At 49.4% G+C, this 23,489-nt stretch overlaps 2 protein-coding genes and 1 long non-coding RNA gene across 3 annotated transcripts in view; 1 reads left to right on the plus strand and 2 right to left on the minus strand.

The window, feature by feature from the left end:
* The window catches only part of LOC122460058 (antigen WC1.1-like), a 40,548-nt gene extending 28,662 nt beyond the window's left edge, over positions 1-11,886 (plus strand). The window contains exons 9-16 of the mRNA XM_043513929.1: positions 146-208; positions 284-598; positions 1,423-1,560; positions 3,840-3,935; positions 7,178-7,261; positions 8,371-8,460; positions 10,129-10,272; positions 11,456-11,886. Of these exons, the coding sequence (XP_043369864.1) occupies positions 146-208; positions 284-598; positions 1,423-1,560; positions 3,840-3,935; positions 7,178-7,261; positions 8,371-8,460; positions 10,129-10,272; positions 11,456-11,604 (1,079 nt within the window). The 3' untranslated portion in view covers positions 11,605-11,886. The remainder of the gene's footprint in view (positions 1-145; positions 209-283; positions 599-1,422; positions 1,561-3,839; positions 3,936-7,177; positions 7,262-8,370; positions 8,461-10,128; positions 10,273-11,455) is intronic.
* The window catches only part of LOC119860485 (scavenger receptor cysteine-rich type 1 protein M130-like), a 1,081,813-nt gene that overhangs the window by 393,331 nt on the left and 664,993 nt on the right, over positions 1-23,489 (minus strand). The gene's annotated exons all lie outside the window — the stretch shown is intronic.
* Positions 12,237-13,079, minus strand: LOC122460121. The gene is made up of 2 exons (XR_006281211.1): positions 12,750-13,079; positions 12,237-12,592 (listed from the first exon to the last, which is right to left on the minus strand). It is a non-coding gene; the product is annotated as an uncharacterized LOC122460121 (long non-coding RNA).

Consider the following 23,489-nt stretch of genomic DNA (forward strand, 5'->3'; position numbering starts at 1 on the left):
GAGCAAATTAATTAGGTATTGAATCACCCAGCGTTCACATTTCAGTTCATACAGTGCTGAAATTAGGGGGTTAAAATACAGATAAATTCTACTCCCACATTACACACACAACCCAGTGCATTCACCTCAGCTTTTCTCTCCATAGGAAAAAAACCAAAACCAACTCAGATCCTGTTTGCCGAATGCCCGAACTCTCCAAGCTGCACAGGTATCTCTGCTTCTCACTGTCTCCCTCTTGGTCCCTAAGTTGTCCCAGTAACATGTGAGGTTTCTGCATTTCCAGACCAGGAGAAGTTACGTATCATGGGAGGAGAGGACAGATGCTCAGGGAGAGTGGAGGTTTGGTACCGTGGCTCCTGGGGAACAGTTTGTGATGATTCCTGGGACATGGCAGATGCTAACGTTGTGTGTAAACAACTGGGCTGTGGATCTGGTGGATCTGCCCTGGGCGAGGCTGCATTCGGTGAGGGGACGGGTCCCATCTGGGTGGAGAAGTTGAATTGCAGAGGGACAGAGTCATCTCTCTGGGACTGTCCTGCCAAGCCCTGGGGTGAGAGCAACTGTGGTCATAAGGAAGATGCTGCCGTGAATTGCTCAGGTGAGTGACAGGAGATGTTTCTGCTACATGCTGTAATATTCAGGGAGAAGGATGGTTTAGCCCACCCATCCCCTTTTGTACCAGACCAGGCCCTCCCATCTCCTGTGTGCAGGAGCATCCTGGATGTTGAGGGCTGGAACTTTTGTGGGGTCAGACTGGCTCAGACATCAGCCCACATAGCCCCTGCATCCATCACAGGCCCCAGTGTGCTGGGTTGTTATGAGAGTCCTCATTGCTGCCCAGAGCACAAGGGACTTGGGCCCTAAATCACGAACACACACGCCCTGTGCTGCTGAGGGAGTTTGTGGAGGTGACAGCTGGAGACAACCAGGGACTCTCAGAGGTGAGGATCCCCCCGGGAACAAACACGTCACCTCCCCCTTGCTACAGGTTCCAAGTTTCCTCCCTTTAATTTTGCAAGTCTAACAGAGAGGACAGATTTTCCAAATACCCTAGTTAGAGCATCCCCCTCCTCCCATCAAGGGTTACATTTCCCTGGTGCTGGGTCACACCGGAGGAGCTGCAAGCTGCAGCCTGGGGGAAGGAGCTCCTTTCCATGGCCTGGGACATCTGAGGGCAAATGACCCCCGGGTGGGAGCTGCAGGCCGTGCTGAGCCAGAGGATTCCTGTCTGCTGGCTCCAGCTGACAGGGCAGGGCCCACGATTTAAACAGCAGCCTGTGAGCTGCCCCCAGGGTGCACAGACTGTGTCCCAGCCCAATACCCTGCTGTCCTGGGCCCTGCAATGAGTGACTGGGGAGCTCCCTGGGCCCCCCAGACTCTCACAGGATAATCTCTCCCTCTTCCATGCTCATTTCCATACAGCTCCCCCGCGCCGCCTTCCGACCGACAGTGGGAGAGTCACGGTGCCTGTGGTCATCTGCATTATCCTGGGGGCCCTGCTCTGCCTAGTCTTAATCATTCTGTGGGCGCAGGTGCGAAGTGCCAGGGCACAGCGCAGAGGTGGGTCCTGCTTGGTGTCACTGTGTGAAATGCTTCTGCTATAGGAGGGAGGCTGCAGGGTGTCAGGGTGAGGGGCGATACCAAGCTGGGTGGGGTGGCCAAGGGTGCCTGTTAACTCCTCTCTCATGTAATATTTTATTAACTGTCTGGCAGTGGAACAGCCCAGCCATGAAATCTGGAGATGATACTAGCTAGGGACCTTTACAGTTTCAGAGAAGCTGCCTCTGCATCACCCCGTCCCAACCACCCTCGGGTGATCCAGTCCAGGAGGGTCTACTCAGATCTCCAGCCATCACCTGTCTCTGGGCGGGAATCCCCTGTCCCATCTCCTTGCGGCCAGGGGCTTTTAAGGCTGCACAGCCCCCTGCCTTCCACTGTGATGCCCCCAGCAAACCAGTCTGCTACAGGCCAGCCCCCATGCTGTGCGTTCTCCCCAAGGGCTATGAGCAGGGCATTGCCAGCAGTTACAAGTTACCACCCAGCTCTCTCTCAGAGGACTGCACCTTATTCCTAGGATAAAAGTATGAGAGAGAAAACATTAAAAACAATAAAAATTCCTCCACGCTTGCTGAACATACCAGAATTCACCCGTCTCCCTTAAGGGCAGCTTGGGAGACCAATGTCCCTCCAACGATTCAGTGTTGGGATCCCTATGGACAGAAGGTCCTGCCCATTTGCTGAAACAAAATGAAGGCCCTGAGTCTGTTTAAACTCAGCCTTTCATATCAGAATTCCTCCTTTGTCTCTTGGTCTCTGGTAACTCAGTTTGAATCAGTCTGTATAAACCACCCTGAAGGTTGTTACCTTTCTGGAGTTGTTTGCAATCTCAGTGATTCACCTTCATTACCCACCCACTCACCCACACACACACACACACACACTGATTTTTCTCCCTGGAGGAGCTGTGGCAACCCTCCCACATTCAGTAGAACATAAACCATTCATAGCTTTAATATAGTGATTCCCAAAGATGCTGCCTGAAGCTGCAATATCTGCCACAGGGAAGGGATCTGAATATCATGAGAAGAGACATCACAGAAAAGGGACCTAGAGAATTTGAAATATTGTCAAGGAAAAAAGGTGTACAAAATAGAGCTGTGGTAAATAGTTGTGAAGAGAGTGATCCAGTAGAAAAGACAATCTTAGGAAGGAGAAGGGTGGGAAAGGAGCATTTTACTGTGTTGTACTCAAAGCTGGCACTTGTAGGAGATTTTACATCTATAGCACACTTTATACAAACATTAACTACCAGCTCTTTGGGAAGAAGATAGAGGATGGGATTGCCAACAACATACATGTAACAGTCACAACTTTGCAATAAGACAATGACTATAATCAGATCTCATGCTTCAGGGCTTCAGCCAGTCACCTGCAGGGATCAGGAAGGAATTCTGGGAAGCCCAGATATTTGTGTTTTTGTTTTGCTTCGTTTTGTTTCTTGCCCTCCTCTGGAGCATCAGACATTAGCTACAGAGGGAGCTGTGACACTGGATGGGCGGGACCAGTCCTCTGAGGTGATACAGAGAAACCTCTTTCTAAGATATCTGGCTGGTGTGTCTTTTCCTCGTGTCCAGGGTCAAACCAATTGTCAGATTTGGGGTCAGGAAGGAATTTCCCCCCAGGTTAGATTGGCAAAAAGGGACCTTGGGGGATTTTCCTCTTCCTCAGAACCATGGAGCATGGATCGCCTGCCAGGATTATCAAGGCATCTCTCAAGTAATCAGTTCCCTGCCATTGCAGGGGCCTTGGGCATTGGTGGTATCTTACTTGCTCCTGCTTTCTGCCTGTGGCACACACGAGCTTATTCTCCTGAGGACTGAAACGCTTTAGCCTAAGTGCATCTTTGGGCTCAAACCTAGGGGGATCTGGGTGAAATGCCGTGGCCTGTGTTATACAGGAGGTCAGACTAGATGGTCCCTTCTGGCCTTAAACTCGATGAAAAAAAAGATGTTATCACCATTTTGCAGATAAACACTTGCGTGGGGGAAGAATTATTTAAGCTGCTCCAAAGGGGAATAGCCAGAAATAATGAGATGAGATTAAAAAACCTTTAAGATGAATGTGAGGAAGCTTCCTGACAGCGAATTAGCCCTGGGAACCATCATCAAAGGGCTGCTGTGGAAAGAAATCCTCTCACCTGGCTCATTTAAATTCCAGCAGTGGGAATGTGCGGTAGGGTTCGGGCTTGCACTGGGCCCACGGGGAGGGGCTTCATGATCCCATAGTGTTTCCCATCTCTGGTTTCAATGACCCTGTGCAAACCCTGCCCTTTGTTTCAGGCTCCAGAAAACCCTTGGATCCCTTCTCTGAGGCCGTGTACGAGGAGATTGATTATAACCTGATGAGAGAGAAGCAGGAGATGTTCAGTCGCTCAGGTCTGTGGGTCTCACTCTTAACAGGGAGCAGCTATCTAATGCCCTGTCCATCTGAGGCCCTGACCCAGAGTTAAATCACTGCAGCTTCAGCCCTGTGAGCTTGTCATTGGAGCTGGGCTCCATTGCAAAATGTTTTGGTGAAAAATGCAGATTCAGAGATACCGAAACATTTCACAAATTCCTGTCAATTTCACCCAATTGTTCCAAATACACACAGAACAATTCGCACCTGGAGCTGCAGCTAGCAAGAGATGTCAAGAGTAACAAGAAGGGTTTCTTCAGGTATGTTGGCAACAAGAAGAAAGCCAAGGAAAGTGTGGGCCCCTTACTGAATGAGGGAGGCAAGCTAGTGACAGAGGATGTGGAAAAAGCTAATGTACTCAATGCTTTTTTTGCCTCTGTTTTCACTAACAAGGTCAGCTCCCAGACTGCTGTGCTGGGCATCACAAAATGGGGAAGAGATGGCCAGCCCTCTGTAGAGATAGAGGTGGTTAGGGACTATTTAGAAAAGCTGGACGTGCACAAGTCCATGGGGCCGGACGAATTGCATCCGAGAGTGCTGAGGGAATTGGCGGCTGTGATTGCAGAGCCCTTGGCCATTATCTTTGAAAACTCGTGGCGAACGGGGGAAGTCCCGGATGACTGGAAAAAGGCTAATGTAGTGCCCATCTTTAAAAAAGGGAAGAAGGAGGATCCTGGGAACTACAGGCCGGTCAGCCTCACCTCAGTCCCTGGAAAAATCATGGAGCAGGTCCTCAAAGAATCAATCCTGAAGCACTTAGAGGAGAGGAAAGTGATCAGGAACAGTCAGCATGGATTCACCAAGGGAAGGTCATGCCTGACTAATCTAATCGCCTTTTATGATGAGATTACTGGTTCTGTGGATGAAGGGAAAGCAGTGGATGTATTGTTTCTTGACTTTAGCAAAGCTTTTGACACGGTCTCCCACAGCATTCTTGTCAGCAAGTTAAGGAAGTATGGGCTGGATGAATGCACTATAAGGTGGGTAGAAAGCTGGCTAGATTGTCGGGCTCAACGGGTAGTGATCAATGGCTCCATGTCTAGTTGGCAGCCGGTGTCAAGTGGAGTGCCCCAGGGGTCGGTCCTGGGGCCCGTTTTGTTCAATATCTTCATAAATGATCTGGAGGATGGTGTGGATTGCACTCTCAGCAAATTTGCGGATGATACTAAACTGGGAGGAGTGGTAGATACGCTGGAGGGGAGGGATAGGATACAGAAGGACCTAGACAAATTGGAAGATTGGGCCAAAAGAAATCTAATGAGGTTCAATAAGGATAAGTGCAGGGTCCTGCACTTAGGATGGAAGAATCCAATGCACCGCTACAGACTAGGGACCGAATGGCTCGGCAGCAGTTCTGCGGAAAAGGACCTAGGGGTGACAGTGGACGAGAAGCTGGATATGAGTCAGCAGTGTGCCCTTGTTGCCAAGAAGGCCAATGGCATTTTGGGATGTATAAGTAGGGGCATAGCGAGCAGATCGAGGGACGTGATCGTTCCCCTCTATTCGACACTGGTGAGGCCTCATCTGGAGTACTGTGTCCAGTTTTGGGCCCCACACTACAAGAAGGATGTGGATAAATTGGAAAGAGTACAGCGAAGGGCAACAAAAATGATTAGGGGTCTAGAGCACATGACTTATGAGGAGAGGCTGAGGGAGCTGGGATTGTTTAGTCTGCAGAAGAGAAGAATGAGGGGGGATTTGATAGCTGCTTTCAACTACCTGAAAGGGGGTTTCAAAGAGGATGGCTCTAGACTGTTCTCAATGGTAGCAGATGACAGAACGAGGAGTAATGGTCTCAAGTTGCAATGGGGGAGGTTTAGATTGGATATTAGGAAAAACTTTTTCACTAAGAGGGTGGTGAAACACTGGAATGCGTTACCTAGGGAGGTGGTAGAATCTCCTTCCTTAGAGGTTTTTAAGGTCAGGCTTGACAAAGCCCTGGCTAGGATGATTTAACTGGGACTTGGTCCTGCTTTGAGCAGGGGGTTGGACTAGATGACCTTCTGGGGTCCCTTCCAACCCTGATATTCTATGATTCTATGATTTCATTTCAACACTTTCTAAAGAAAACATTTTGGTTTTTTTCTATTGGATATTACTTTTCCATTAGAAATTTTCTTTAATATTATCGGAAAAAAAACAATAAAAATTAACTAATGTCCAAAAGAACAGCAAATGGTTTCATTCAACATTAAACCTTTTTTTACTTTTGCATTTCCCCAAAATTGCCAAAAAAAGTCATTTTTGGCTCAATTCAAAACAATCTTATGTTTTGCTTTTTTTCCCAAACGTCAGAAAACCAAACCATCTGGGTTTTTTGCCAAGCTCTAGCTGTGGGAGCTGGTCTCTGGTGAGACCAGCAGTTACTCGTGTAGACTGAGAGAGATGGGTTTCCTTCCCATCGTACACTGAGTGTCCCAATTCTAGGGACAGTTAATTTCCCATCTGCCCGTCCTGCAGCCTTGGCGTGTAACCAGTGAGGGGTCAGGAAAGCGACTGTCTGGGGCAGGCTAAACTGTCATTTGAAAACTTCTTTGTAGCATTGGAGCAGGAGATGTTCTGTGCCCTCCTCCCACCGCAGCCACTGGTCTGCTGGGTGGGCTCCCTCCTGCCCCCGGAGCAGAGAGATCAGCCCAGGAGAGCCTCATGACTTTGAGTCCCGGCCCTTTTCTCCTTTGTGCCATTTTGTCTCAATGTCTGATGGGAACATCCTGCCCCAGGGATGTGCTGTGGTGGGGCTCTGGGAACATGCTCAGGGTATCCCCCAGCATGACTGCCAAGATGGTTACAGTGAATCACAGACTCTGCTCTGAACCTTTCTTGGTTTAATCTGGAAACACCACGGAGAGCTGATCGACTGATTCATGGGGGAGGTGGGTATTTACCCTTAAGAAGGAGGAGTCCCCTGTGTGACTGAGGAGGCCAGGACAATTGTGGAACTTCCCTGGACCAGCAGCCAGAGAAAGGCCCTTCACTCATCCCAGCATCTTTCAGGTCAGATTGTATCATCCGCTAAGTCACTTTTACCACAGTAACATGGAGATTTCTCTTGGGGAGTCTGTGTCAGCCTCTCACCGCTCAGAGTTGCTGTGAGTCACCATGTCCTGTAGAAGAAGATATAGACTGAGACTGGAAATCCTGCTCCAGGCCCCAGATGTGTTCCCAGTCCCACCTTTCTGCTGTTCTCACTGTGATCAATTTCTGGTTCTCGTCTCTCCAGTCTCCTATTCAGATGACTCAGTGAGGAAGCTGCAGTATTACACCGGGGACAGCGAGGGGGAAAACGATCCTGGATCAGAACAAGGTAATGGGGGAGGGGCAGACTCAGGCCGAGAGACCCAAATCTGGGCAGAGATTTGAATTTCTATGACACTTTCTGCAATCACAGCCATTTCCCCTCACACGGTTCCCATTTTACACAGTGGGGTCTAATCCCATTGAACAAGATTTCTGTCAGAATCTCAGGATGGGAACATGTGACCCTCTCCTGAGCACACACCCTTGGGAGTGGTTCACAGTGACCTCCCCAGGTGAGGAGCTGGAGGAGATGGGTCAGTCTCTTTGGGTGGAAGGCGTCAGTGCCCAGCAGGGCTCATCTCTTGTCCCCGAGAGGAAGATTTTCCTATGTTATAATTACAGATGGGCTCAGCCCAACTCACTGATCCAAACCCACCAGAACTTTGTGGGGTGGAGGGATTTGCAGATTCTGACCCCAGCTCTGAATCTCAGTTTTGGGGCTGGCACCTGTCACTATAACAGGCTGAAGCAAACTCCTGGAACTGAACTTCCCGCCTGGGCCCATCTCTAATTGTAAACGGGGCGGCATTTCTACCCCAGCTGCTCTCAAGGGAGTCCATGATTTGGGCCCTGTGGGAGTTTAGCCTGTGGCTGGGGGAGGAGGCACTGAGCAGATAAGCCAGTTCTGCTGGGAAGCTGGAGCGCTGCCAAGCTGAGCTCTGGGCTGCCTGAGAGGCTAATGGAGAGCAGGAGCTCACAAAGGATCAGGCCAGTCACCTCCCAGCGGGAGCTTTAATTCCTGCAGAGGGAAGGTTTCCCCTCCCCAGTGTAACAGGAAAATTCAAACCTGTCTGCAGAGATCAGCTGGGTTCACACCGGCTGGCTCTGGCCTGGCATCGCCCGTGTTCCAACCTGTTATCTAGGCACAACCCAGATCCTGCTCCCACTGAAACACGTAAAAGAGCTGCTGTTGGATTCTGCAGGGACTGGATTGGCCCCGAGTTATTTCTGGGACTCCTGTTTTACTGTATTTCTCTGACTTGTGCCCTTCTCAGCATGGGCCCCCTGCAACTTCCCCTCTCACATGCCATGATACACAGCTCTAGTTAGAAGGGCCACCTGCACTGAAGAGACGCTGCTGGTGCCATGAGCTGAGTGTGGTGGTTGCTGTTCCAGAGGGAGCTTCCCCAGGAGGGTCTCAGCTGGATTACGATAACGTGGAGGAGCCTGCCTTGAACGACGTCCCCCAGACTCCAGACGGCCGAGGTGAGCAGTGAATCCGCCTCCTGGAAGCAACGTCACCCTGATGAAAAACTAACTGTATTTCCCAGTAGGGACAATAGTGGTTTGTTAAGAAAACCAGGACATTCACCCACCAGTATTGTCTATTGGCGTAACGCTGGAAGCGCTGACCAGGTGCATTACAAGAGCTGTGTGGAGGCCCACGTGTAGGGAAGCATGTGATGTCCTAAGGCATAATAAAGGCTGTCATAAAAATAAAGGGAAGGCTAAATACCTTTAAAATCCCTCCTGGCCAGAGGAAAAACCCTTGCACCTGTAAAGGGTTAAGAAACTAGGATAACCTCGCTGGCACCTGACTACAAGGACCAATGAGGAGACAAGATACTTTCAAAGCTGGAGGGAGGGAGAAACAAAGGGTCTGTCTGTCTGTGTGATGCTTTTGCCGGGGACAGAACAGGAATGGAGTCTTAGAACTTAGTAAGTCATCTAACTAGATATGCATTAGATTATGATTTCTTTAAATGGCTGAGGAAATAGGCTGTGCGGAATAGAATGAATATTCCTGTCTTTGTGTCTTTTTGTAACTTAAGGTTTTGCCTAGAGGGATTCTCTATGTTTTGAATCAAATTACCCTAAAAGGTATTTACCATCCTGATTTTACAGAGATGATTCTTTTTACCTTTTCTTATATTAAAATTCTTCTTGCTTTTTTCATTGTTCTTAAGATCTAAGGGTTTGGGTCTGTGGTCACCTGTGCAAATTAGTGAGGATTTTTATCGAGCCTTCCCCAGGCAGAGGGGTGCAACGTTTTGGTGAGGAAATTTTGGGGGAAAGACTTTTCCAAACAACGCTTTCCCAGTAAACCCAGTCAAACGTTTGGTGGTGGCAGTGGAAGTCCAAGGGCAAAGGGTAAAATAGCTTGTACCTTGGGGAAGTTTCAACCTAAGCTGGTAAAAGTAAGCTTAGGAGGTTTTCATGCAGGTCCCCACATCTGTACCCTAGAGTTCAGAGTGGGGAAGGAACCTTGACAAAGGCCCATTGCAGGGACTGAAGGAGCAATTCGCTCAGGAGCTGCCCACGCTGTACTTGGCTCAGGTCACTGCCCCAGCTTATATACATCTTATATACATCTGTGTAAGACACGCTGTGCTGGGGGGGACATAGAGATTTTACACCCAAGGACCCATGTCCCGACCTTATTAGCTGGCTCAGCTCCAAGTGGTGTCATTGCATTAGAGACTGATGGCAGTTTATGGGGTAAACTTTATCAGGAGAATGCACTGAAAAGTCATTTTTAAAGTAATGTCAAGTTTAGGAAGCCGGGGACAAGCTCTGGGCAATTCCAAGTCATTCTGTTTGTAATTATTGTAACCAAAATGCCTTGTGGAGCAATCTCTCTGGACTAGATCCCAGTCACCCCTTTCTAGACTCCCCCTCCCACCCCCGTCCACGCTTGTAATCTGGGAGCTCTAGGATCTTCTTGATTAGCTATTGAAATATATCAAATCATTGTGATATGTGAAATCCTCCAGTCTGAGGGTTCCAGAGGAGGGCTTCTCTTAATGTCCTGAAGGTGGAAGTTAAGTGCTGAGAGACCCCCAGGGACCAGTGAGGCTGGTGCATCTGCAGCTTGTAGTTTATTTCTGTCTTCACTGTGAATATTCTCTTAATTACTTCACATCTTCACGTCAGATGCCCCTGCCCTGCCTGGAGATGTCCCAGGGGATGGTTACGATGATGCCAGAGAAGTGTCTCTCCCTGAAGGTGACCCTGGCTTGGGGCAGAATGATGAAAAAGGCACTGGGGCGAGTGACAGGGACAGGGATGCACAGACAGGTGAGTGGAGAACTGTTTGCACTTCACAGTGTCTCTGCAGAGTGAGGTAATTGGAAATGTGGGGTACACAGCAAGGGAACAACCCTGGCCAACCCTACACCTGTAAGAAAAACTCTCCTTCTCTCATCTCTCCATTCCCTCAAAGAAGAGGCTTCTGTGCCTGAAATAGAGAGAGGAAAAGTAGGATCTGTGCTGGGTGGTACTTTGTGGTCAAACCAGCAAGATAGCTCAGATTCCCTCAATCTCTAGGTTCAAATCCTTGTGTGGCTGCCCTACTCTTGATGTACTGGATTCCTACCTATTTACTGAATGTGTATCTTTTGGGCAGAATCTTATAACCCAAAGTCATGTTAGTGCTGCACAAATGCTAAAGAGCCCATGACACTTCCTGTAAAAGGCGGGCTTTGCCCATTATCCTTGTCCTAAATTTCCACTCCCCTCCCTGTTGTGCCATGAGCAGAGGAGGTGCAGTGGTGAGGAAATGTGCATTGCTTAGTACTCGATGCTTATCTTCATTGTTAGGGCAGAGTGAAAGTTATGATGTCCTTATCTAAGTGCTCCTGGCTGGTAAGTGCTTGGGATTTTTTTCACAAATTTACAGGGAGCTATAGCTGGCACTTGGCAGTGTTAGCTGTCTGGAAACCAAAGGTTTTAATTTCTAGACTATGTATCGAGCTGATGGAATAGAACTTGTTCTAGACCAAGCCAGAAGACTGAAGGGGGAACAATTCCTAACCCACACTGTAGAGCAAAGGTTCTCAAACTGTGGAGCATAGAATATATTCTGGGGCAGCATGAGAAGCCAGAGCAGAGAGCAGCGGCCACTTTCCAGGTGCCCAGCTTTGAAGGCAGTGCTGCATCCAGCAGCAGTACAGAAGTAAGGATGGCAGAGTATGGTGTTGGCTTCAGAACTCAGCAGCCAAGGAGCTATATACTTAATTGGCTCTTTGTGACTCAATGCCCTACTGCTTTTCATATTTAGTGAGAGTTGCACGTTGATTTTTTTAAATCAGTAGACGTACTTCTGTGGTGGGGATCGGGGGCGTCAACTACAACGGACAGAAAGAAGGGGGCTGCTCAAATAAGTTTGAGAACCACTGCTGTAAACTCCACCTTGCTGTGCTGCTGCACATCACCGTAGAGTGGATCCACTGACTGTATGTGTCTCCCTTGGTATTTTCAGGTGGGAGTCTGCACTCCCGAAGGAGTGAAGGTGTATCTGTGATGGAGAAGGAAACCCTGTTCCTGACTCTGGGAGACATAGGTTATGATGATGTGGGACATTGTGACTCTGGGGGATCAATATCAGAACAATGTGATTGGACAAAATAACCTCGTAGCTGATGTAAACGCTTCGCCTCTTTCTCTTAGAAATACTCCCTCTGTTATGATGGTCCAGAGACAGTCCCTTCCAGTTTGATAGACAAAGCAGGTGTTTTTATAAGATTTGTGTGAAGTTGCAAGAAATACAAGTGTGAGAGGGAAAAGATTCATAAACTTTCTTTGTATAATTTTGCATTGTTTAAAGGGGTGGAAGTTTCCTGCTTTTTTATGCCTATAATTTCTTCATCTTGAGTTTGTGCCTTTTTGCATATTAAATCCTTTCTAAAAGTCTTCCCTGTTGTGGAAGTTTTTCTTGCCAGATGAATTGTGCAGTTTTCAGGGTTCATCACAGGAAGAAGCTGAGATACAACAAACCAAGAGACAAGGGTGGGCCACCTCTGGGTATGGCCGGCTGTTTGATGGGAGGTGGGTTTACTCTGAATGTTCTATCAGGCATGTGGTAAAAGTGAGAACATTCTGAGATGAGCAACATGGTTGTTACTAAACCTAATTCAGATTGGAAACTTTGACTGAATCCAAGGAGATAAATGGGAAATTCTCTTTGGGTAATTAACACCTGAACATAAGGAAACGGTAAAAAGAATTTCCCATTAGCGATAAATACAGAGGATGAATATTTCTGCTAGGACAATAAATAAATTTTATAGAAAATAATGACAAGAGGAGGGTTAATAAGAATCTGGGTTTCCACTGAAGCAATAAGGCTAAAACAAGTTACAAGTCACTGAGTTGTTACTAGAAACCCCAGTAAAACTGATCGTTTTCACACAGTTGAATATTTATTTCCATGACAATCTACTAATATAGTTTAAAGTCAATGCTGAGCTGAGTACTGACTAGTGGAGAAGCCAGAAGTGTTCTCTGGATGAGCCCTCAGTGAAATCAATACCAGAATGCGCACAAAGTACATTGCTATTTCACAGAAATATCTTTCTTTCCTTCACCACCAATCCTGCATGCAGTTTGGTCACTTCATCTGTAGAAGGATAGAATGGAAATGGAAATGATGACAGAAGGAGTTTCCAGTCATCTACATTCAACAGGGTCAGGGGTCATAGGAAGACACAGAAATACAGCAATTTACTTTTGAAAAGAGAAAAATTAAAAAGACATTACTGAGACATGTCACTGACCCTTGGATACTGAGGAGGGAAATCTCAGGGGCTGTGCTACCCTATTCCAGGGCAAAGAGAGGAGGAGAACTCCCCCAAAAATGACACATGCAGATCCCGGAGAAAAGGAAAGAGAACAGGGACAGCAGCAGGTGAAGGTGACTGAGTAGGGGATTCCCTTCTGTAAGTGGGGGATGTTATGGAGATATTGTGATCTGGATCACTTGCTAAGCTGGGTCCATTCAAATACTGAGCTTTAATAAAACACAAGGTCATATTTCTGTGACTCAGAAAAGGATTTAGGTGTCATAGCGAACAAACAACTCAGCATGAAATCCCAGTGCCATGCTGTGGCCAAAAGGACCAACGTCATCTTTGGATATTTTCAGGGGGTCAACTCACTGCACGTGGTGCCTCCTCCTGGCAGCTATGGGGTTTAGCTCCTGCCAGGCACTACCCTTCTCTGATGGTGTCTCTACCCATTGTCTCTTTCACCCTATGGCCCCTCTCACTCTTAGAGCTGCTGCTTCCTTTTACTGACCTGGCCAGAGGGCTGAGCCACGAAGGTTCTCCCCTTCCAGGGAATTCAAAGTCCTTGTGGAAGAGCTGTCCAGCTGGCATCCCCAGCACCCTGGGCCATTTCCCAGTGGCTGATAGGGAACTCGGGCCTGCGTCTACACTGGGTTCCAGCCATGCAACCCTCTAACAAGCATCCAAGGGCTGTATGGTCCTACTCCGTACTGCAGTTTCCCTGGGCTTCTTCCTACCTATGTGGATTCCCCCTTTCTGGCTCCTACGCGTAGAGACAGCTAGGGAGCTCTGCATACTGCCCCCACCCCAAGCACCAACCCCGCCGCTCAACATTGGCTGGGAACTGTGGCCAACGGGAGCTGCAGGGGCGGTGCTCCCTAGCTGCTCCTATGCACAGGAGCCAGAGGAAGGACATGTCACTGTTTCTGGGAGCTGCTTCAGGTAAGTGCGGATCAGAGCCTGCACCCCTGAACCCCTCCCATGCCCCAACCCCCGGCCCAGCCCTGATTCCCCTCCTGCTCTCTGAATACTTTGGCCACAGCCCAGAGCACCCTCCTATGCCCCAAATCCCTCATCCCCGGCCCCGCAACAGATCGGGCACCCCCAGCTAGAGCCCTCACCCCCTCTTGCATCCCAACCCACTGACTCAGCCTGGAGCCTCCTCCCGCACTCTGAACTCCTCATTTCTGTCTCCACCCTGGAACCCTCACCCCAGCTCCCAGAGCCAGGCTGGTGTAAATGAGAAGTGAGTGAGTGAGGGTGGGGAAAGTGAATGACAGAGTGGAGTGGGGGACAGGATGAAGTGAGTAGGGGGCAGGGCCTCAGAGAGGGGGGGCAGGTGACAAGGCAAGGGTGTTCAGTTTTGTGCGAGTAGAAAGTTGACAGTCCTATTCTACAGGCACAGCCTGGGAAGTTAATTGTCCTGCCTAGCCACTTTAACCCCTCAAGGCCTTGTGTGGGGTGGGCACCCACCACCCGGATGACACTTCCACATTCACCTTTGTCCGGGTGGAGGCCCTTCGGTCGAGCCACTCCCGGTTGGACCGCATTTATTCATAACGCTTCCGTCTTTCACGAGCTCACTCATCTAGCATCCGGCCGGCCCCATTTTCTGACCAGCATTTAGCCACCGTGACGGCCTCCCTCTGCGCGGAGAGGCTGGGGCCGGCCTATTGGCATTTCAACAACAGCTTGCTGGAGGATGTGGGCTTCGTGGCATCCTTCTGGGAGATCTGGCTGGCCTGGCGAGGGCAGCGGCATGCCTTTCCCTCGGTGCAGCGGTGGTGGGACCTAGGGAAGGTGCGCGCCCGGCTCTTCTGCCGTGACTACACCCGGGGCGCCAGTCAACGGATGGATGCGGCGATAAAGCAGTTGGAACGGGAGGTCTTAGAGCTGGAGAGGCATCTGGCCGCCAGCCCCGAGGATCCGCCCTCTGCGGAGCGTGTCAGGAGAAGCGGGAGGAGCTCCGGACCCTCGAGGACCATCGGACCCGGGGTGCCTATGTTCTATCCCGGATCTGTCTCCTTCGGGAGATGGATCGTTGCTCCCGCTTCTTCTACACCCTGGAGAAAAGGAGGGGGGCCAGTAAACATGTCACCTGCCTTCTGGCAGAAGATGGCACCCCCCTCACGGATCTGGTGGAGATGCGGGGGGCGAGAGCCTTCTACGCAAGCCTTTTCTCCCCGGATATGATCAATCCTAACGCTTGCAGAGTGCTCGTGGAGGAGCTCCCTACGGTCAGCGTGGGTGACCGAGACCGGCTAGAGCTGCCTCTCACTCTGGCCGAGTTCTCGGAAGCCCTCCGTCGCATGCCCACCAATAAATCTCCGGGCATGGACGGGCTGACCATGGAGTTATACCGCGTGTTCTGGGACGTCCTCGGCCAGACCTAGTTAACGTCTGGGCAGAATCTTTGCAGAGCGGGGTCCTCCCTCTTTCGTGCAGGCGAGCCGTGCTCGCCTTATTGCTGAAGAAGGGGGACCGCCGCGATTTACGAAATTGGCATCCCGTCTCGCTCCTCAGCATGGACTACAAAGTCGTGGCAAAAGCAATCTCGCTGCAGCTAGGGTCCTGCTGGTGGACGAGGTCCACCCAGACCAGACCTACACCGTCCCGGGCCGCAGAGTCTTCGACAATCTATATCTGGTCCGTGACCTTTTGGAACTCGGGTGTAGGGATGGGCTGTTGTTCACCCTCCTGTCCTTGGATCAGGAGAAGGCGTTCGGCAGAGTGGATCACGGGTATCTTCTGAGCACTCTGCAAGCGTTTGGCTTCAGACCCCAGTTTGTGGGTTTTCTCCGGGCGCTGTACGCCTCCGCAGAGTGTCTGGTCAGGCTCAAGTGGACTCTGACCGAACCGGTCAGCTTCGGGCGAGGAGTATGGCAGGGGTGCCCCCTCTCGGGCCAGCTGTACATTCTGGTGATCAAACCCTTCCTCTGTCTGCACCGAAGAAGGTTGACAGGGTTGGCGCTCCGGGAGCCGGAGCTGCGGCTGGTCCTGTCGGCGTACGCTGATGACGTGCTCCTCGTGGTCCAGGACCCGGGCGACTTGGCGAGGATGGAGGCTTGCCAGGTCATCTATTCGGCACCCTCCTCCGCACAGGTCAACTGGGTCAAGAGCTCTGGCTTGGTGGTAGGGGACTGGTGGCAGGCGAGCTCCCTCCCACCCGCGCTTCAGCCCATCCGGTGGAGTGCGGGTCCACTGCTCTATCTCGGCGTTTACCTTTCTGCCACGCATCCCTCTCCACTGGAGAACTGGCAGAAATTAGAGGGCGGGGTGATAGATGGCTCCGGAAATGGACAGGACTACTCCGGTGCCTCTCCCTTTGCCCCGGGTTTCCTGGTCCCGGCCCCGGTCCCGGCCCCGGGTTTCCTGACTAAGCTCCGGACATCGATTCTGGATTCTCTCGTGGTGCATGGGATTCATCCAGCCCCATGGACTTGTGCATGTTCAGCTTTTCTAAATAGTCCTTAACCTGTTCTTCACCACTGAGGGCTGCTCAGCTCCTCCCCATACTGTGCTGTCCAGTGCAGCAGTCGGGGAGCTGACCTTGTCTGTGAAGACCCAGGCAAAAAAAGCGTTGAGTACGTCAGCTTTTTCCACATCATCTGTCACTAAGTTACCTCCCCCATTCAGTATGTTTCCCACACTTTCCATGACCTTCTTCTTCTTGTTAACATACCTGTAGAAACCCTTCTTGTTACCCTTCACATCCCTTGCAACTGCAACTCCAATTGTGCTTTGGCCTTCCTGATTACACCCCTACAGGCTCGAGCAATATTTTTTATACTCCTCCCTTGTCTTCTGTCCAAGTTTCCACTTCTTGTAAGCTTCTTTTTTCAGTTTAAGATCACCAAAGATTTCTCTGTTAAGCCAACCTGGTTGCCTGCCATATTTGCTATTCTTTCTGCACATAGGGATGGTTTGTTCCTGCACCCTCAATAAGGCTTCTTTAAAATACAGCCAGCTCTCCTGGACTCCTTTCCTCCTCATATTAGCCTCCCAGGGAATCCTGCCCAGGGCAGGATCTGGGTATATCTCACCAAATCAATTCCCTGCCATTGCAGGGGCCTCAGGTATTGGTGCCCCTCAGTCCCTCCTAATCTCTGCATGTGGCACACAATAGTTTATTCTCCTGAGGACTGTAACGCTTTGGTCTAATTCAGGTTGGTGGGCTCTGTGCAGGTGTAACCCTTCTGCCAGGTGGAGCCAGCAGCAACAAGGGCTGGGTTCAGTATCTGGGGTTCCTTTTCAACAATACAACACAAAACTCGATTCCTACCCAGAGACTTGGGACAATTACACACCACTCCCTGGGCACCTTTAAGAGGCAATACTTCTCCTCTTGGAAGCACAGAGTCTGAGTGTGGCAAAACTTTTAATAAAAGGAGGGAAGTAACTCAGCATTAATTTGGGAAAACACCACAACGAGGGTTCATAAACACAAACCGTGAGCAAAAGACAAGAGCAAGTAAGTTGGGCAGTGTCCTTTTCCCTTCAATGTCTTATGTCAAGCAACCCAAAAGTCTCTTTAACGTGCCAGTCCCTTCTCTGCTTCTCTGTAACCCACTCACAGTTGCTGAGTTTACCTCCCACCCTGTGTGGAGGGGGCAGGGTAAGGAAGCACCTTACACACTCCACTGATCAGGCACTTGCTCATTGCCCCAACAGCTGATTCTCGTGCCTCTGTGGGGCTCTGCTCTGGCCCTCTGCACCAGCCACTTGCCACACCTCTCTGGCAGCTTCCCACTCACCAAGATGTCTTCAAGGCCCCCAGACTTGACACAGCTCTCAATAATTGCAGCTGTTAGTGGGGGAGCCTCACTGCTAGTGCCCAGTCTTTTGCAAGAGAGACACTGTCCCAAAGCCGGTCTAATATTTAGACCCAGATATAACTGAGTTCAGCTCTACAGCATGAAAAAAGACTCTCAACAGAATCTAAAGTAGCTCTTTTATTATACCCTTGGCAGATGAAAGGGAGAATCCAAATCCCTCTCTCAACCCATTGGCCTTTGGAACATATGTCCCCTGCCTACCGAGTGCCGTTCCCTGAGGGTGAGTCCCTCCATCAGGGGGGTTTAAGTAAGTGTTTATGTGTTTATTTGTTTATGAGAAATTAAAAACACACACATACACATACACACACACACACACACATTTGATGTTTTTGGACATGCTCTCCTTCATAGGAAGTAAGGCCTTCCCATTTTCCCAAGAAGACTGTCTATAGTCTCTAAGGTCTATAGCCATCACTAGTGACTCTCCTGAAGACAGGCTCTGTCAGCGGGTGATTCCACTATCATGGCACATGCTTCACTTCACCATGTCTCTGCCAGCTGCGGGAGGTGGGAGCATGGTTGTGGAGAAAAGCTTGAAAACAGAGGGCCCCCTAAGGCCTCTGACACAGCAGGCAAAAGACAAGAAACCAAACGTATTGCTTGAAAACAGTGCATGATTTTTAAGCCAGTCTCATGATTCTGGGACCTGATTCCTGATGTTTCAACTATTGAAGTTGGCAAGAGATTCACCAGTCCCAGACAGGCTTGAGCTGCACATCATGTCCATAGGGGTTGTCCTACTAGAGCAGCTGCACACCACAGTGTTTTCCCAGGGGTTCCTCTGAGGCCTGTTTCTATCTTCTCTCGTCCAGCAACTGCCTGCTAGGGACAGCGTTCTCTACCTGCAGCAGACAGAACAGCTAAAAGCTGAGAGATGGTTACAACCCTGTGCGAGAGGTTTCGAGCCATTGGAAGTCCGATGGCTTTGTCTCTGTGAAGAAATCAGGCATCTGGACTGGTCCAGAAGATCAAAGAGGGAATCTGCATATTGACAGCTTTCATCTAGACACCTAGAAGGATTTGGAGGCTTTTGTTTCAATGAAGAACTGCTCAGCAAATCATCTGCCTCTGAGCACTTCAAAGGGAAAACGTCATAAGGGGTAAGGAGGTCCTCTGCCAAATGAATGATATTCCCATACACAGGTCAATGCAGAGACAACATGGCCAATGTCTCTTCTCAGTAGTAAAGAGAAGTTAGGCCTAAAATTAATCAATAAGGGTGAGGTCTCAGAAAACAGGTCAAATCATTGATGGACACAGGTCAGAGCACACCCAGGAAATGTTCAAGCCATAACCCAGATGAGTGAGGCTCAGAATGTCAATGAAGTATATATATGCATGGGGAAATGTCCATGCTGCCTGGAAGAGAAGTCAAAACCAGCTCCCCACTCCATATGTTTCAACCTGGCACATAGGGTGGCAGCACCACACAGGGTCCGGCCCTGCTACTCCTCCATAATTATGGAGGGGAGGATGAGCCAAACCTGACAGGTCATGCAATCGATGTGCCAGCTCACAACACCCAGAGCAGGGAGCCGAGCCCAGCCCCATGGAACAGAAGCTGCTGCTGGTAGGTGCGTGAGGTGCTGGCTCACTCTCCAATCCTGGGGCTGCCCCTCTGCACCAGGCCAGGATTCAGTGTTGTGGTGCTGGGTGGAGGGTGCATATAGGTCACTGTGGGTCACAAGAAAAGTAAAATATTGTTACTGGGTAGTCTTAGGAAAAAGTGGGGGAACCGCTGCTCTCATCTACCTAGCTCGGGGACCAGAGCAGTGAAGCTACATCAGCAGAAGCTTCAACACAGGCTAGTTCCAGGCTAGCACAGGGTTCTGGATGGGCTTGTACAGAGCTGATGAAGCGCATGGTGCTGTGGCTTCACTGCTCTAATACCTGAGCTAGATAGATTAAAGCTAGAGCCAGTGTGGCAGCTCAAGCTGTGATCACACCCTGTGATTATGGTGTAGACGTACTCTCCAAAGTGAAAGAAAAACCAAAGGCAGATGAATTGCTAAGTTATGACCCACTGCAAAGAGGTCTGGACAAAAGGACAACACCTGACTTCTCTATGAAGCTGCACTGGGTGCTTTCAGGTGATCTTAGCCTAGACCCCAGGCTATTCTTGAAGGGGTCCAGACTAGTAAAAGGACATTCTCCAAAAACTGCACAGGGGCCACCAAGCCAGCCCCAAATGCACAGAAACAGCTCAACAGTCAGTTCAGTGGACTTGACTGAGGAACAAGTACCAGAGAGAGGTGAGAACTCTGAGATCTGCATTCACATGAGAACCAACCAACCAGAACCATCCTTACCTTTCCTCCCCCAGACACACCATTGTGGAAAGATCTTCTCCAGCTGGCTAATGGAACCTCTCTTCTATTCATTGCTTGCTTTTCAAGATTTATTGAACTAGCCAACCTGCTGACAGTGGGGTCAGGATGAAATCCATGTTTGGCTGCAATGGAATCCCACAGCAAGTCCTCTCTGATAATGATCCTCAGTTTGTATCAAACTGTTAAGTTTGCAAATCCCTGCAGTTTCACCCATGTGACATCCCAGTCTTTACAAAATCATGGGGAAGCAGAACTTTCAGTAAAAATGGTGAAACAGCTTTTTACAAAACCCACAGGCCTTATCTGGCCCTGTTTCCATACAGGCCAGCACCTTAACAAATGGATGTAGCCCTTATGAGTTACTGAATTGAGGTCCATCATCCCAACCATCGCTTAACTCTTAGACCTATATTGGTCTGAGTTTCCAGTGCTACCAAGGGAGGAAGAACAACCTAAAGCCGTCAGAAGAGAAACTTTGTCAGACATCACAGAATCAAACCCCTGAGGGAGCTGAATACAGGAGATCATGTCTTGTTGAAAGGCTCCCCAGAAGAAGGAATAGTACAGGCACAGCTGAATACCCCTCCATCTTACTGTCTTTGAGTTCTGGAATATCATCTGACACTTGGTTGCTTCCCCAGGTAAATCTCTGGAGCATTCAGATCCCTACCTGCAGGCTGAACCTGGGAGTAATGATACCCCTGCTCATATAGACCAGCCACCATCTCCTCCAGAACCTGGGTGTGAGAAGAAAGCCGCCTAGATCTAACAGTCTCCCTCCTTTCTGAAAGGCTAGATCAGATCTTGGGAATCTGAGGAACTCAGGGATTTAGTAGCCAGACAAGTGTTTTACCAGGCAAAGACAAACTCCAGGCATGAGGCTGATGGTCAGATAGTCTGTCCAGCCTTTACTGGGCTGTTTTGTTTTTTTTTTAATATTCTGTGCTGATGTTTAGTGAATGGTTGAATGGATGTTTTACTATTGTTCCCTCCTATTCTCTGGAGACACTTTTTAGACAGGCCACTAGGGGGCCATACTGAAGAAGTATAAAGCTAAAGTAGCAGGAAATTAAGGTTATTCTGTTATTCACCTTCCCCTTAGTGTCCTCTGTCAATTCATCAGGCTGGGCTGAAAGGCTGCACAGCAGCAATGAGATTGATTCAGATCACTGGGATCGGGCAAGTGTGGAGATGCTAATGGCTCACGTTGCTGAAACTCATGCAGGAGGCTCTAGCTGTCTGCCACATCAGCCATGTTTCCTGCAGGGAGCTGAGACACTGCATTCACTATGGCACTAACAAGCTGTTGGCATCAGCACATCTGTGACACTGGACTAACACGGTCAACTTCCTGAGCCCAGCCGGGATCTCTGGTTTGGGTCATATGCACAGAAGGGGAGGGATTCTCCAAGTGCAGCTGGAGAGAGAAAATCATTATAAAGAAGTCTTGCAAATGCTGAACCCTTGTAGAAATCAGGCAGGCAGTGTTGTAGTGTTAAATAAAGAAGGGGGGCTGTGATGTTTCACTCTATATTAGAATCATAGAATCATAGAATATCAGGGTTGGAAGGGACCCCAGAAGGTCATCTAGTCCAACCCCCTGCTCAAAGCAGGACCAAGTCCCAGTTAAATCATCCTAGCCAGGGCTTTGTCAAGCCTGACCTTAAAAACCTCTAAGGAAGGAGATTCTACCACCTCCCTAGGTAACGCATTCCAGTGTTTCACCACCCTCTTAGTGAAAAAGTTTTTCCTAATATCCAATCTAAACCTCCCCCATTGCAACTTGAGACCATTACTCCTCGTTCTGTCATCTGCTACCATTGAGAACAGTCTAGAGCCATCCTCTTTGAAACCCCCTTTCAGGTAGTTGAAAGCAGCTATCAAATCCCCCCTCATTCTTCTCTTCTGCAGACTAAACAATCCCAGCTCCCTCAGCCTCTCCTCATAAGTCATGTGCTCTAGAACCCTAATCATTTTTGTTGCCCTTCGCTTTACTCTTTCCAATTTATCCACATCCTTCTTGTAGTGTGGGGCCCAAAACTGGACACAGTACTCCAGATGAGGCCTCACCAGTGTCGAATAGAGGGGAACGATCACGTCCCTCGATCTGCTCGCTATGCCCCTACTTATACATCCCAAAATGCCATTGGCCTTCTTGGCAACAAGGGCACACTGCTGACTCATATCCAGCTTCTCGTCCACTGTCACCCCTAGGTCCTTTTCCGCAGAACTGCTGCCGAGCCATTCGGTCCCTAGTCTGTAGCGGTGCATTGGATTCTTCCATCCTAAGTGCAGGACCCTGCACTTATCCTTATTGAACCTCATTAGATTTCTTTTGGCCCAATCTTCCAATTTGTCTAGGTCCTTCTGTATCCTATCCCTCCCCTCCAGCGTATCTACCACTCCTCCCAGTTTAGTATCATCCGCAAATTTGCTGAGAGTGCAATCCACACCATCCTCCAGATCATTTATGAAGATATTGAACAAAACGGGCCCCAGGACCGACCCCTGGGGCACTCCACTTGACACCGGCTGCCAACTAGACATGGAGCCATTGATCACTACCCGTTGAGCCCGACAATCTAGCCAGCTTTCTACCCACCTTATAGTGCATTCATCCAGCCCATACTTCCTTAACTTGCTGACAAGAATGCTGTGGGAGACCGTGTCAAAAGCTTTGCTAAAGTCAAGAAACAGTACATCCACTGCTTTCCCTTCATCCACAGAACCAGTAATCTCATCATAAAAGGCGATTAGATTAGTCAGGCATGACCTTCCCTTGGTGAATCCATGCTGACTGTTCCTGATCACTTTCCTCTCCTCTAAGTGCTTCAGGATTGATTCTTTGAGGACCTGCTCCATGATTTTTCCAGGGACTGAGGTGAGGCTGACCGGCCTGTAGTTCCCAGGATCCTCCTTCTTCCCTTTTTTAAAGATGGGCACTACATTAGCCTTTTTCCAGTCATCCGGGACTTCCCCCGTTCGCCATGAGTTTTCAAAGATAATGGCCAAGGGCTCTGCAATCACAGCCGCCAATTCCCTCAGCACTCTCGGATGCAATTCGTCCGGCCCCATGGACTTGTGCACGTCCAGCTTTTCTAAATAGTCCCTAACCACCTCTATCTCTACAGAGGGCTGGCCATCTCTTCCCCATTTTGTGATGCCCAGCACAGCAGTCTGGGAGCTGACCTTGTTAGTGAAAACAGAGGCAAAAAAAGCATTGAGTACATTAGCTTTTTCCACATCCTCTGTCACTAGCTTGCCTCCCTCATTCAGTAAGGGGCCCACACTTTCCTTGGCTTTCTTCTTGTTGCCAACATACCTGAAGAAACCCTTCTTGTTACTCTTGACATCTCTTGCTAGCTGCAGCTCCAGGTGCGATTTGGCCCTCCTGATATCTTTCCTACATGCCCGAGCAATATTTTTATACTCTTCCCTGGTCATATGTCCAACCTTCCACTTCTTGTAAGCTTCTTTTTTATGTTTAAGATCCGCTAAGATTTCACCATTAAGCCAAGCTGGTCGCCTGCCATATTTACTATTCTTTCGACTCATCGGGATGG

The sequence above is a fragment of the Dermochelys coriacea genome, chromosome 1 (genome assembly GCF_009764565.3).
Source record: "Dermochelys coriacea isolate rDerCor1 chromosome 1, rDerCor1.pri.v4, whole genome shotgun sequence".
Classification (NCBI taxonomy): Eukaryota; Metazoa; Chordata; order Testudines; family Dermochelyidae; genus Dermochelys; species Dermochelys coriacea.